Genomic DNA, 15,881 nt, shown 5'->3' on the forward strand with positions numbered 1-15,881 from the left:
CTCCCTCACCAGTGCTGACCTGCGGCCCAGGCCACTCTTCTCTGGCCCCGCTTCACCTGGTGCTCCTCATGCTGAAGGAGCTTCATGGCTGGGGGGCCTTCCTGATGAGGCTATGGGCTTGTGGTGGGTAGGCTATGTCTGTTTCCTCTGTGTCCATTACATAATCTCAACCACATGAGGAAGGAAAAACCCTACAAGGAAAGGAAAATATTCTCTCCCTTCTCAATGGTTGAGACCAACCATTCAGAGATGAAAGAAAAGGAATTGAATATTTTGCATGTGGACATTAGGAGATCTTCAAAATCCAAAAGCTATTTCAGATTTTGAAATTACAAATGATTGAAAACCACCATGGCACCTGTAAACCTAGGTAACAAACCTGCACAATCTATACATGTACCCCAGAACTTAAGAGTATAATAAAAAAATCACAGAAAAAGAAACTACAAATGAAAATGCTGTTGAAGTGTTGTACCAGTTTAAATGGCTAGGAAACTAAATATCAATCTCTATAACCCATCTAGACAAAAGCACTTTTCTTTTTAAAAGAGGAAGATGTTTTGGGGACCAAAAGTGAGAAAACCTCTGTGAATGATCCCTAGCCATGACTGGCTCATGCTCAGAACTCTGAATGACCCCCAGGTCACAGGGCCTATATAAGGCCCTGGCTGGGTCAGGGTTTTTGGTCTGAGGTATCCCTGGAAGCTTGTTTGGTGACCTGTGGACTCAGACCAGCGATTGCGAATTGTGTGGTGTGTGCGCGCGTGTCTTTTATCTGTGTGTGTTTCCGTGTGTGGGGGGGTTGGGTGTGGGGGGGTGTTTGGGGTGGGGGAGGGTTGCTGTGGGAGGGGGGTTGGTGTTTTTCTAGTTAGCATTGTTAGCGTAGTTAGTATAGTCAGTATCGTTGCTTAGTATTTTAGCGTACTTTGGTATAGTCAGTATTGTTGCTTAATATTTTAGCATAGTTAGTATAGTCAGTATTGTTGCTTAGTATTTAGTCGTGTAGTTAGTGCAGAGAGGCATCAGGCACCATGGGGCAGACACTGGCCCACGCCCCACCTGACCAGGGGCTACAGTGTTACCAAACGCTGGAACTCATTGGCCGTGGTGCCTTCAGCGAGGTGAAGCTGGCCCACCACTTGCTGTTTGGGACCCAGGTGGCCATGAAAACCACCCACAAAACTGGCGCCTGTGTCGCCGTTAGCCAGAGGGAGCTGACGATTTTAAAGTCTGTGCACCACGCCAATATCATAGAACTGTTTCAAATAATCGACACCACAGATGTATGCCATTTAATATTGGAGTATACCTCAGGAGGAGACCTGCACCAGTGGCTGTACCGCAACCACGTGACAGAGGAGGAGGCCCGGGCAAAGTTCCAGCAGATGCTGTCGGCCATGGAGTACTGCCACGCAAGAAGAATAGCTCACAGGGACCTGAAGCCGAAAAACATTCTGTTGGACGGTGAAGGAAATATAAAAATTGCCGATTTTGGACTGGCAACAACTTACAATGAGGGGCAGTGGCTGAAAACACGTTGTGGCACCTCCTTCTACATGGCCCCAGAAGTCATCCTGGGCCAGGGCTACCAATGCCCCGCCATGGATGTTTGGAGCCTAGGCGTCACTTTGTACCAGATGGTGTCCAGGGATCTGCCCTTCTTCTCAAAGATTCGTATGGTCCTCAAAGAAAAAATTCAATCTGGAAGGTACGTCTGCCCATCTTCCTTTTCAAAAGGCCTGGAAAGTCTAATGAAAAAACTGCTAATGCCAGATCCCGGGGAGCGGCCCACAGTACAGCAAGTTCTCAGGGACTCGTGGGTCAACAACGGCCAGCAGTTGCCTCTGACAACTCATGAAGAGCAAATCCTCAAACACCCAAACCCTGAAATAATCCAGGTCTTGGTGGCCATGGGATTCAGGGCTAAGAAAGTCTCCAAGGCAATTAAAGAAAACTTATATAATTATCCCATGGCCACCTACCTTTTTGCTGATAGAATAAGAAAGCGAGCCGATAACAGACTACGGTCCCTTGCTCCTGGGGATCCCACCTGTTCTCCATCCACTCAAGTTTCCAGTTCACCTGCCGGCCCGCAAGTTTCCAGTTCACCTGCCGGCCCACAAGTTTCCAGTTCACCTGCCGGCCTGAAGAGGCAGATAGAGAGTTTTAATCCAGACCCCCAGCATGCCCCCATGGTCTCCCCGACCATCAAGAGATCCATCAGCAATTGTGATTTAGAAACCTTGGCTCAGCAAGCCCTCCAGTGTGACCCCGTGGCCTCCTCCATTGCAAGCTCCAACGGCAGTGGTGGGGATTTAGGAACCTTGTCTCACCAAGCCCTCCAGCGTGACCGCGTGGCCTCCTCCATCGGGAGCTCCATCGGCAGTGGTGGAGATTTACAAACCTTGGCTCGGCAAGCCTTCCAGTGTGACCTCGTGGCCGCAGCCTCCATCAAGTGCTCCAAGGGCAGTGAAGATTTAGAAACTTTGGCTCAACAAGACCTCCAGCACGGCCTCATGGCCGCCTCCTCCACCCAGAGCACCACCCAGAGCACCACCCACAGAACCCTGGCTCAACAATCATCACAGGAAGCCAGCGTCCTCCAAGCTAGGCAGCCCGAGGCTGTGTTGGCCCAGCCAACAAGAAGCCGGGGCTGCCGCAGAGCTGCCAGGCGATGCATTTCAATACTAATGAGATGCTTCTGCCTGTGCCCACCCAAGAGAAGAAGCCGCTCAACATAGTTGGGCGGCTGATAAAATCAGGTAGGCGGGCAGTGAAGCCACACTTCTTGCATTTTACTATATTTATTCTGTCATTATTAGTATTGTTTTAATTGGCAAATCATGCTTGTACATTCATGGGGTGCAGTGTGAGGATTAGATAGCTGTGTGCACCGTGGAATGAGGAAATCCCACTACTCAGCATCTCCACCACCTCAGAGAGACCAATTCCACGTGATGCCCCAGAAGTGTCGATCTGAACCAGTTGACCCCACTGAAGTAGCCAGTAGATGGATAGTGACCCGGGGCCAGAGTGGCAGAGGGAGGGAATGGGGGGGGTGTCGGTCAAAGGACCAAAGTCTAGACAGGAGGAAGAGGTTTTGGCTCTCGTGCACAGCAGGGTGACCAGAGTCAGTAAGAACGTATTGCATTTTGCAAAACCTGTCCATGTCAAATGCCTCTGCATTTAGACTGGAGAGGACGAAGGCCCTGAGGTCCAGGAACATTGAAACCTGACAGTGGATGCCAACGGCTGTGGGGAGGAGTCGGGTGAGACGCCCATGTTGGAGCAACGTCGGAGCCTGCAGCACTTCTCCGCTGCCCTATTTTATCTTTGTTAATAAAGATTGTTCCTCATAAATGACCATTTCTTCCTTCTTGCAAATCTTGTAGTAGCGTTGGAAAGGTGGCAGGTGGGTTGCAGACACTCTGCTGCTTTGCGCCCTCCCTGCACGGGACCCGGGCTAAGAGAAGGGCACGGCGTGAGGCAAAGGAAAAGGCAGATTTACTAGCAGCTGCCTTAGTTGAAAGAAAAGCTGGGATAATGAAAGGATGTGGAGGAGGACGTGGAAGAGGGCAAGAAAAAAATATAGCTAAACCAGAGTCTAAAACCCGGCCCAGACTGGAGAGAGATCAATGTGCAGTGTGGAAAAAGAAAGGGCATTGAAAGTATGCATGCCCCAAAGGAACGGTCTATAAAGATCATGGGGTTTATCCCCATGCAATAGCTAGTGGTGGGATATTATCCAAACTGGTGGGTCACTGTCTTACACTATTACCATTGGGGCTATAGGAATATCAGGTAAAAACAAACAAAAACAAACCCTTTTGCCACTCAAAATATGTCACTGGAAGGAAAGAGGTGCGGCACAAGTTCTGATATCTTCCCAGCTGCCCTGTTCCTTTGTTGGGGAGGAATCTGCTCCAAAAACTACAAGTACAAATTTCTTTTAAGCCTAAAGATAACATGACTTTAGGTTTTAAGTAACCAAAGGCTATGGTATTAGCCTTCACAATACCACAAGCTGAGTGGCAATTATTTGCTAGAGATATGAAGGGACCTATAAAGCAAACTTGGGGCCAATGAAGGAAGTTATATTCAGAATTAATTAGTAAATTCCCAGAGGTACGGGCTGAAAACAATCCACCTGAGCTAGCCATCAATCATGCTCCAGTGGTAGCAGAACTAACAGTGGGAGTCAGCCCAGTCCGGCTACACCAGTATCCCATACCACAGGAGGCTGTTTTAGGCATAGCAAAGCATCCAGAGTGGCTAATAAACATGGCATTTTGGAACCATGCCAGTCACCCTGGAACATCCCACCCTTATCAAAGAAACGGCTGCCTAGAAATAAATTGTGCCATACCTGTGATAATTATAGGCCAGGGCGGAACCTACGAGCTGTAAACCAAGCAACAGTAACTATTCACCCAGTAGTTCCAAACCCATACACTCTGCTCTCCCTAATTCCCTCCAATGCAGTATTGTTGACTTTTAAACTAAAATAATGTTTTCTTCCGCCTTCGACCCCATGCCAGTCAGTCGATCCATCTTTGCCCTTCAATGGGAAAATCTCCAGTATACTTGGACCGAGCTTCCCCAAAGGTTCAAAAACTCCCCCACAATTTTCAGTGAGGCCCTAGCATCAGACCTTAATGCTTACACCCCACCAGATAAAAACTGCGTCCTTCGGCAGTATGGAAATGACCTTCTCCTAGCAGCACCCACTATCGAAAATTGCCATGAAGGAACCCCAAACCTCCACCTTCTGTGGAAGGCAAGGTGTAAAGTATATAAAAAGGAGGAAAAAAAGCCCAGATTTCGTGCGAAGGAGTCACATACTTGGGGTTTGCCATAAGCCACAGACAGACAGCGTGTGTTAGGCAGTGCATGCAAGGAAGCTGTCTGTAGAATTCTCACCCCAACCTCCCAGTAACTAGTCACAGGGTTCTTAGGGGCAACAGGGTTCTGCCATATTTAAATCCCAAATTTCTCACTAATGGCAAAATAATTATATAAATCCACAAAAGGTGGGGGAAGAAAACCGTTAATCTGGGGGCCAGAGCAACAAAAAGCATTTAATACAATCAAGAAGGCTCTAGTTGAGGCACCTGCTTTAGGACTGCCAGACATAACTAAACCCGTTCTCATGCATGTTCACGAGCAGAAGGGAATGGCCATCAGAGTTTTAACCCAATCCTGGAATCATGGCATCACCCATTAACCTGCCTATCTAAGCAACTGGACTCGGTGGCTCAGGATGGCCATCCTGTTTCAAGGCTCTTGCTGCTACAAGTGCTGATAAATTAACTCTGGGAAAGCACTTAACTGTATGGGTACCACACTCTGTTTTAACACTAATGGAGCAAAGAAGGCACCATTGGTTGTAAAATCCTAGAATGACCCAATATCAGGGCTTTTATGTAAAAACTCCACATAACCTTAGAAACTATAAACACTCTCAACCCTGCCTCCCTCCTCCCACTGCAAACAGAAGCTCCCCTATATAACTGTATAGAGACAGTAGATAGAGTATTCTCAAGTAGAAGGGACCTTACAGATCGGCCCCTCCAAAATCCAGATGTCAAGTACTTTACAGCTGGTAGCAGCTTTGTAACAGAAGAAGTCAGACGGGCAGGATACGCAGTTGTAACTCTAAATTCAGTGGTAGACGCCCAAAGCCTGCCGACAGGAACCCCAGCCCCTAGAGCAGAGCTAATAGCCTTAACGCAGGCATTGCTGTTAGCAAAAGGTAAAAGAGTCAACGTATATACTAATTCAAAGTATGCCTCTGCTATGCTACATGTACATGGGAGCATATACAAGAAAAAAGGACTCCTAACTGCCCAAGGAACAAGTGTAGGGTATCCAGAAAAAATCCTACAACTTTTAGATGCAGTATGGGAACCTAAGAAAATAGCTGTTATATATTGCCAAGGCCAGCAAAAAGGTGGGACCCTAGAGGCAAGAGGAAACAGAAAAGCAAATGCAGAAGCTAGACGTGCAGCGATAAATACTCCGCTTTCCAGCACGGTAGGTAGGAAGGCAGCTACTGCCATGCCTCTCCTCCCAGAACCCTTGCCTAAAGAGAAGCCAAATTACTCCCCAAATGACAGGACCTGGTTTGCTCAGGAAAACAGAGCTTATACAAAAAAAAGGCTGGTGGAGGTTCTCAAACAGAAAATTAGTTTTTCCTGAAGTAATAGCCCTCAGGTTTGTAAAACTCTTCCACCAAGAAACTCACATGGGAAAACAGCACTAGAAACACTAGTCGGGTGCCACTTCTATGTGCCACTGCTCACTGGCATCTCCGGAGCCGTCTGTAAACAATGCTTAACTTGTGCTCAGAACGACCAATGGCAAGGGCCATTTTGGCCCCTGGGAGTTCAAAAAGTAGGAGTAACCCCATGTGAGAACTTGCCTGTAGATTTTTCGGAAACGCCCCAAGCAGGAGGCTATCGGTTTATGCTGGCGTTTGTCTGCACCTACTCCGGGTGGGTAGAAGTTTTCCCCACCCGCAATGAAAAAGCCATGGAGGCAACTCAAGCATTATTAACAGATAGTATTCCTAGATTTGGGCTGCCTCTGACTCTCAGGTCTGACAATGAACCGGCATTTGTAGCTCAAGACTGTTTAAAATCTCCCTCAACTGTTGGAAATCACATACTGCCTACCGTCCCCAGAGATCAGGGAAGGTAAAGCAAATAAACCGGACACTGAAACAATTCCTAAAGAATTCTGTCAGGAATTACGGTGGGATCAAGCCTTGCCCATGGTCCTTCTCCGAGTCGGATGCACCCCAACCAAACAGACCTAATATTCGCCTTATGAAGTTTTGTTTGGGAAACCACCCCCACCCAACACGGGTAAAAGAAAATCTTTAAAAAAAAAATAGGAAAAATAAACATTAAGGAGATAAATGCAGGCCCTAGGTAAAGCCATGAAACAAAGCTGGGTACAAAAAAGAATACCTATAAGTTTAACAATTCCAATCCATTCATTTAAACCCAGAGACTCTGTCTGGGTTAAGAAGTACAACCCATCCACATTGGGCCCTTTTATTGTAACCTTATCCACCCCTACTTCTGTTAAAGTTGCTAAAGTTGTTCTCTGGATTCGTCACAGCCAGTTAAGGCCAACAGCCTTAACTGTGAACAGTGAACAAGTGAACCAGTCAGCCAGATCCGGACTAACCCAACAGGCTAACCTTGAGACATGTCATCGACAAGGACCAGGACCAGCTCGGTCCGGTCCCAGATGCAGACCGACCCTGAGAAACCATCGAGCCCTGCTCTAGTCACACAACCAGAAGCTGACTACTCAACGCATGGCCGAAGCTCGAGGAATCTCCACCGATAAGCAAACGTAAACTAAAATCTTAAGCAAAATCTTAAGCCTTGTTATTTTAACAATATTAAGTATCCTGTTACTATGTTGACATTGCTGCAAAGCTTTGCTCCCAGGAGAAAGCATTCCTTGTCCAGTCTTAGTGTAAAAATGTTACCTTTCATTTTGCTCATGTCAGCCCTTATGGCAAATCTACTAAGCGAGGAAGTCCTATACGGGTGTCCTATGTGCACCCACACTACATAAATAGGGAATACACAAGTTAAAACTTTACTATACCAAACACATCATGAGTGTAAAGCAGCTTCCCTAGGAACTTGCATGTATAATCAAACTACCTATTCAATTTGTAATCCAGGTAATAATCAGTCTTATGTGTGCTATAACCCCAAACTTTTACCTGGGGTATGGTAAGAAGACTCCTATGTCTTCTTTTTCTGCGAAGACATAGGAGTGATAGACTGTCAGTATTGCTCCTGTTACATGGTCAAGTGAAGCTTTGACAATTTTATCCTAAGACATAATATGTGCATGATATAACAGAAGGAAATGTAAAATTATATAAATTTATTTATATGTATGTATGTATCTGCCCAGAAAAGTATGTATGCCTGGTTAACATGAATTGAGTACATACTCTGAGCCAGACAATGGTCTAGAAGTTTTGTACACTTTTTTTTTTTTTCCATTTAATCCTTTATCAGTATCTCCTGTTAAATCTCCAAGTTCTCTTTCTTTTACTCCAGCCAGTTGGTGGCAGCTATCTGGTATGACAACATCTTGTGTCTCCCAGTAGCTTCTGTCCTGGGCTTCTGTATCAGAGCTGGGAGAGTCTCTTATGGAAATATTCTGATACACATGTGCAAACCTACATATGCAACAGAGGGAACACTTTTATGGGCCAACCAAGAATGGGAGGTTTTATGTAAATACTCCTCCCCTCCTTAATCCCTTGGAGACAATTCTATAATGCAGTCTACACAGTCCTTAAAAAACCTGCAACAGGGCCAAGCCCCAGTGTCCACGGCCACGAACGGCTCAGAACAAAACCTTGGATTAGGTTTTCCTTCCTCCCTGTTTCACCTGCTTCCACTCCTTGAGATCCCTTTGCAGTGCAAACCACCTGCACCCAATCCCTTACCTTAGGCTCCCTGGGGGAAACCCAGGAGAAATAAATGACCCAATAAGGAAGGTACTGTATTATGTCCATTTTAAAATGAAGATCCTGAGGCGCAAGGAGGTTAAGTTGCCCAGGCTCACACAGTAAGTATTGACACCTGGATATGAATCCAGCCCACAGCCATGTGCTCTTTACCATGAGAGAGTATTGCTTCTCCAGCTTCATTAGAACCATACAGATGAGGGAGGATACTCCCCAAGAGGACCATGCTCCCTGAAGAAGGCAGATAAGCTGGAATGCCAAGTAAATCAAGCAAACACATGCACGTCTCCATAAAACAACCATGCAAATCCACACAACCTCTTTTTCTGCTATGTCGACTTCAAACCCTACCATTCATTTCATTTCAGAACCTGTACTACTGATTATATTAGAAGTAAAGAGACCACAAGGTCTGATAAAATCATCGGCAAGGATTCCTCCCTTTTTCACTTCTGTCTTCATTCTACTGCCTAGGGGGCGTAAAGCGAAGTTCCACCCTAGAGACAAGCCTGTTCATTGAGACAAAGACTTAGAAACCCAGCCTCACTCCTTGGTGCCCAGCACAAACATATCCATCTAGTGACTTGGGGAGCAAAAGCATTTTGCTAGGGTAGCATAAAGTATTTGAGCAAATAAACCAAAAACTGATGTTTTAAAAAGTTGGATGTAGAAAGCATAACAGTTACCATTTATTGAGTATTTACTATATACATGTCAGGGTATGTAAAAAACTGGAAAATACAGACTTATTTTAAAGGTATCTTAGTTACATTTTCAATTATGGTTTTTGCAGATATTTATTCCAGGAGAAGTACCTTTAAAATGAAAGCAATGAGTCCAATTATAAATAATCTAAAAAATGCAACTGAGTACCTTACTGCAAAGCTGCGTATTAGTAACTGAGTACAACTTAGTGCCCAGTGTCTCGATTTCTATCTATTGTATTGTCTATGCGTCCCTAGCATAAACCCTTGGGGGATAAAGCCCTCTCAAGCAAATAACATGTTGGAAATAAATTTTCTTTCTGTGGTTGCCAGACTGTCCCAGTATGTAAAACCTATAAGCTTTGGTTTTAAAGCTGGATGATGCAGAAATGATTGAATTCAGCAGTTTAAATCTAGGTACTGATACTCTCTGGAACACTTAAGGGTATAACTGACTTTTAGCTATATTTTAAAGGGGTTACTGGATTTTTTTCTTTTTTTCCCACAGAGCTCCAACTACTGAATGTCAGTCTAGTCTGGATGCCATCATGCCCCAACATGAGGTGGCAGCCTGCCTTCTGACCACAGTTGACATTGTACATATCCAGACTCATAATGAAGAAAGTTCAAGGCCATCTCTCCTGACACGTGGAGAATCTGTACCCACTCAGATGGTGTGGCTTCTTTTCTACCTGCTGAGACTCAATGATGGAAGCACTAGTTTTCCTGCAGGCCCACACACGTTTTTGAGGTATTTCAACCCATCTCTCTCCTCCCACAATGTCCTCAAAAATTCGTCTCAAGTAGCGAGAAGCCATGACCCTTAACTCCTTTTTATTCCAGAGTTCTTTCTAAAGGTTAAGAGCAACAACTCAAAGAGCACCGCCTGGGTTCCTATCCTACTTTCCCCCACTCTCAGCTGTGGGAGCCTCGGGTATATTATTTAACCTTTCCCTCTCTCAACTGTGCCTTTGCAAAACATTGGCCATAGCATAATACCTACCTCAGGGTTATAAAGAATGAATGAGATACATGTTAACTTGCTAGATACATTTTGTGGTAAATACCAAAAATCAATAAATTTTGGGATCAGCTGTGGCTTGGATCCAAGATCTCTATTTCAAGATCACACATTGGTGTATGCACAACTAACCTAGGTGTTTTCCTTCGTGGCTCCAATACACAATCTCAATTTCTGCCTATGTTTAGCTGCTCAGTTCAATTCAAAACAGGTCCCATAAAATAAATTTATTCTCAATGTCTTAGAGTTAATATTTTTCCCAGTCTATCTCCTTGACTTTTTTTACTCAGCTTTTATGTTTGATCTTCTCCCCCTGTGTCTTAAAATATCAATCTTTTTCTCCCTTTTATGTGCAATACTCTTAATTCACAATTCCTACATCATTTATTCATTCTTTCAAAGATGTCACCAAGTGTTTACCATATGCTAACTGGGAGAATAGCAGGAAAAATAAGACAAACACAGCCCCATTGATATGTTGCCTTTTGTCATACAATACAAACTGGTAGTCTAAAAAGAAAAAAAAAAATAGCAGAGTATAAGAAATATTCAGACCTTTTTTCCTGAGGGCTTAAAAACTACAAAAGAGAAATTGTGTGACAAGTAAACCTTTAAAATCCCCCCATCAACATCCTCTGATGAAACTCCATCTTGAAACCAGACTGGTGCTTTAAGAACGACATGTTCTAAGTAAAGCGAAGTTGTTTTTCAGACCAAAGTAGGGAAAATCGCCGATTTAAAAGTAAAAGAGCTTTAGTGAAAAGTCCATAGTTGTGAGGTATTTGCTTTGCCACTAAGAAGGTGGAAGCTCTGCTAGGTAGAAACCGTCATTCCTTGAGGGCTGAGACTTCAGGCATCACTCCCTCTCTCCCCTCTCATTCTTACAAACGGGGCCTCTCCATCACAGCTGCACACTGGTCCTCTCATTCCAACCAAACCACAGCGTTTCCAAAGTGTGAAGTATATGGCCCTTAAAGGTGTTCGGGAAAGCTGCTAATCAACATCCTTATGGCTTGTCATCAATCAGACTGCAAATCACCAACTTGCTTCCTCAACCCGAGAACAGACATTCTAGGTCGCCAACGAAATGAAGGTTCCTTCCACCCCCACAGGAAATCTACCAGGTTTCACTTCTTTCGCTTTTAAGACAAAAAAAAAATTAAGCCAGTTTTCCCAACACCATTTATTAAACAGGGAATAAAAAAAAAATTAACTGAACACACGTGTTTTCCCACCCTTCTCAAGGCAGAGAGATGAGTGAGCAGAGTTGGGCTGAAGTTTTTAAAATTCCTGCACAGCAAAGCAATTGTGCTATGTTTGGAACAGTAAAAGCTTCTGGAATGCACAAGGATGCAGAGCCGCGCGAGGCGCGAGGAGCAGGCACTTGGTGGGCTCCGAGTCAAAATGGCTGCCTGATGAGCAGCACGCGAGCCAGAGTCACGACGGGCCCGGGTCCCAGGCCGCTGCCGTCTCACATCGCATCCGGTCCCAAGGCCAGCTGTCCTGCCCAGAGAAGCCCACCGGCACCAGGCACATCTCTGGGAGGGCGAGGCAGAGAGAAAGTGAGGGAAGACTGCGGGCGCGCAGCGGGTCCCGGGAGGAAAAGGGCCAGGTTGAGGAGGCGGGGGCGCGCAGGTCACCTGTATTGTTGGAAAAGCTGGTCCGACTCCCAGAAGCCCTAGTTGAGCAGCATGTTGATGCCGGCCAGGGTGAGCTCCGCGTCCTACAGGGGCGCCGCCGCCGCGTCCGATCTCCATCCTCCAGCCGCCGCGCAGAGCCAGCCATGGGCGCGGGACGCCCTGCGCTGGACCAAGGCGAGGTTGGGAGTAGCTGCTGCGGCCCCGCGCGCCCGGAGAGGGCTCTACTTGCCGGAGCCGAACAAAGCCGGAAGGAGAAGGGAGAAAAGAAGGGAGAGGAGGGAAGGGCGGCGAGGGGGAGGGGAGGAGGGAAGGGCGGCGTGGGGGGGAGGGGAGGAGGGAAGGGCGGCGTGGGGGGGAGGGGAGGAGGGAAGGGCGGCGTGGGGGGGAGGGGAGGAGGGAAGGGCGGCGTGGGGAGGAGGGGAGGAGGGAAGGGCGGCGTGGGGGGGAGGGGAGGAGGGAAGGGCGGCGTGGGGAGGAGGGGAGGAGGGAAGGGCTGCGGAGGGACGAGCCGCCTTTCCTTCCGGCAGCCCCCGCGCCCCGCCCCCTTCCCCTCCGGGGTCCGCAGGCCGCGCCTTCGCCCACCTCCCAGGGCTGCTGGGACACACGCACGCGACGCCGGAGCTAGGAGTGCCCCACACTCCCGTGAAGGGGCTGGACCCGGGAGTCGGGGGAAGGGCAAGCCAGGAAGGAAAGGGAAAGGGACGGGGAACTCCGCCCGGGGCCGCAACGCTAGCGATGTGCCCTTTGTCCACTAGTGACTGAAACCCTGCGCAGCCCGCGCCCGCGACCCCGGACTTCCTTCCGACCCTGGGACAGCCCCCTAGGACCGGGGCAGCCAATTCCTGAGGAGGTGGGCGGCGGGGGCGAGGCCTCTGACACCTGCTAGGTCTCTCCCCGGTGCCCAGCACCTGGAACTGCCAGGGAGAGCCCCTGGATCCGGGTACCACCCACTCCAGCCTGCCACCAACAGTTGCGCAATGAGGCAGGGGGAGAAATGGAGGCCTATATGCCATATGCCCAAATATTTAAAAGTTATAAATTAAGTTGCCAAAGGGTGTTCTGTTCTCACTGCCAATTATTCTTGCAAAACTTTGCCTTTCACATGACCAAATGTCACAAAACATCAGAGGTGACTGAATGTAATCATTATCGCAGAAGTCTCACTATTCTAATAATGAACTGGTGATATCTGGATGCTTAATATTCTAGAGACAAGCAATTCATAAGTCATTTTTATGATTTTCCATAAATTTTTTTCTCTAGCAAAATTCCTTAATGCAGTATTGCAATCAAGATTATGTTCTTAATGCCAAGTTAGACAATCTTCCTTGAGTCGCTGTTGTTCTTAGACTGTAGTTTATTAATTTCAACTTGGAGAAATTTTGCTGAAACATTTATAACAATTGTTTTTTAAAATGAAAGTGATCCTCAGGCTTAGAAATAACTCATGATTTTTAAACATTATGTTATCTATTATCATGGGACCAATATGATAAATTATTGCAGAAAAATACAAAATAATTTTGTCATAATTGTTGCTTTTACTTAGTTTGTAAATTGTACCATCCCTTATAAGAATATCTAAATCAATATCTAACCTTTATAAATAGAAATTTTAGAGTAATATGAATCCTGTCAGTCCTTAAGTGTCATGTGTAACTGTTGCAAAACCATGCTAATTCTTGAGTACATCTGTAACCACAAACTGGAATACTGACAGAAGCAAGGAAATGGACTATTCTCACCCTTCGGAAACAGTACATTGTAATACAGGAATCACTGCATTCATGCTGTCGGAGAAGAAGAATTTGACAAGCTGACCTTTAAAAAAAAAATCTAGGTTTTCTTAGATTTAACATATGTTAGTCTCAAACATCAGCAGTGTCACCATCCTTCCTGACACTGAGAGGCTGTAATCTTTTGTTTTTAGGGCATTGAGCTAAAGATGAGAAGCATTCCCTGGAGCCTGCATGGTGTCAATCATAAGAATGGATGTTGAGGGTTATGCTCCCCACTGAGGCATCATTGAATGCCAAATCCCAAGTGACAGAGGTGCCCGTATGTTCTTTAATAAATCTATGCGTGTGTGTGTGTGTGTGTGTGTCTGTGTGTGTGTATTTGTATTTTGATGGGCAGGGCCCTCAGACACAGGTCGTAGGGACTGTACTGCTCATTGAGGTCCTAAAGCTAGCAAGTGGGGAAAATAACCCACATGAGGCCATTGCCATGGAAGGGGCCCCTGTCCCACACACTGCCAGATGTCCCCTGACAACATGCACTTATAGGCTGCTGGAATTTTGGATCTGTGGAACCATTCACCAGATCCCTGAAGCAGTCTAGTCAATAAGGGAGAGAAGTCAAGAGCAAAATATCAGACATAGGAGATAGCCTGCACTCCCCCAACTGGGAAAGACAGCCAAGCACAGTCCTGTAGGTCCGTATTACTGGGAAGAAAAAAAATAATTTCAAGTAATTGATGACACTATGGACATTGTATACGAGTTTTAATTGAGGCCCTGCAGCTGAGAATGGGGGGTGGGGTGGCCAAAGTCAGAGCACTCTTTGTGGGGCTAATTCTGTCTCAAGAACCTCACACAGTCCATTTTGCAGTCAAGGAAATTTAATTGTTGAACAACTAAGGCAAGATCCAATGCAACTGCCTAGCACCCCACAATAGGCAAGGGAGGGGTAGCATGGATAGAGGGATAACTCTACCATGTAATATACACCAGATATGTGCAAAATTGGATTTAATCAGGTACCAAAACAGTTACATTAGCATCATCATCATGAAGGGACATTTAAAAATATTTGCCTGTGGTGAGGGATACAAAAAGTTTCAAAATGGGCCCCCAAATCCTGAAGGAAGAGAACATGTGGACTCGTAATGCTGTGGCAGCTGTAGCTGGTATTGACACCCACCCAGGGTTCACCTTGCAAGGAAGAATTAAGGCTGTGTTTTCTTCACTTGATAGAAATGGTAGATTATAAAGGCAGAGAGGGATATCTAAGAAGTCATGGTGCAAATCACCTACAAAAGGAGGGAAAATCTAGATTACTAACACTCCAGGGCACCACACACATGACATTGTGAGATTCTCAGCACCTTCCTGCAAAACTAATGCAGTCTTCAGTGCACTTGACTTCAGCCAAATAAGATTTACCCAAATGTTTCCTTTGGAAGTTGAGAGACAGAGTGGAAAGAAAGGAGAAAAAAAAAATAAAAGAAAAGCTAGCGAGTGGGGAAAATAACACACTTTCTTTCTGCAGTGAGTGTTGCCAGTATTTTCTTCATGTGATTTCATTATGAAAATGAAACTTCAATTTCAAATGATCAGTAAAAGACGTTTTAGACATGTGTGTTACCTTTTATAAGGTAGATTTTTAAAAATAAGATGTTGTGGTTGCAAATGACAGAAAACCTGACCCAAACTGGCTCAGAAAAGCAAATTTATTGATTGGTATAGAGCGATTTTACAAAATGAGCCTGTATCCCTGGCTTCAACACTAACTAGATCCCAGTTTCTCCTCTTTACCTCTTAGCTTTGCCACTTTGGTGTTTAATGGCTCTATTTTCAGACAGGGCTGCCTCTCCTGGTCCCAAAAGGCTTTTGGAAGCTCCCAGAACTACATGTTTGCTGGATACATCCAGCAGGGAGGCACTGCTTCTATAACAGCTTAACCACAATTTCCTAATTGAATCTCACTGGCTTTGATGGGCAAGATTGTAGTCAGGTGCCCATCCTTTACCAAGTAATGTGACTAGGAGGGTCAGATCACTCTAATTGGATTAAGCCAGTCAGGGTCTGCTCCAGGACCTGGATGGGTAGAACCTATTTTACCTAGACTACCTAGCTGGAAAATACCAGCTCTATTAGGAAAAGAGAGGTAGGGAATGGATACGAGCGAGACAATCAACAAACATACCCTATCTTTGCCTTTCTGAACACATTTTGAATTTTTGAAATTACATTCATTTTTGTTTTTTGTTTTTCTTGAGACAGGGT

At 45.8% G+C, this 15,881-nt stretch overlaps 1 protein-coding gene across 21 annotated transcripts in view; it reads right to left on the reverse strand.

Annotated features, from left to right (window-relative positions):
• Positions 1-12,001, reverse strand: part of LOC105728196 (nuclear pore membrane glycoprotein 210-like) — a 54,379-nt gene extending 42,378 nt beyond the window's left edge. For 13 of the 21 annotated variants that reach the window (XR_010337212.1, XR_010337216.1, XR_010337215.1 and 10 more), the window contains exon 1: positions 1,310-12,001. Coding sequence is in view for 8 of the 21 variants with exons in the window: in XM_064361932.1 (XP_064218002.1) it covers positions 1,310-1,399 (90 nt within the window). In the remaining 13 variants the exon portion in view is untranslated. The remainder of the gene's footprint in view (positions 1-1,309) is intronic. The other 8 variants (XM_064361929.1, XM_064361928.1, XM_064361930.1 and 5 more) reach the window with 5 other exon arrangements.
• Positions 12,002-15,881: the final 3,880 nt, after the last annotated feature.

The sequence above is a fragment of the Aotus nancymaae genome, unplaced genomic scaffold (genome assembly GCF_030222135.1).
Source record: "Aotus nancymaae isolate 86718 unplaced genomic scaffold, 86718_ANA_hifiasm-v0.15.2.pri h1tg000046l, whole genome shotgun sequence".
Classification (NCBI taxonomy): Eukaryota; Metazoa; Chordata; class Mammalia; order Primates; family Aotidae; genus Aotus; species Aotus nancymaae.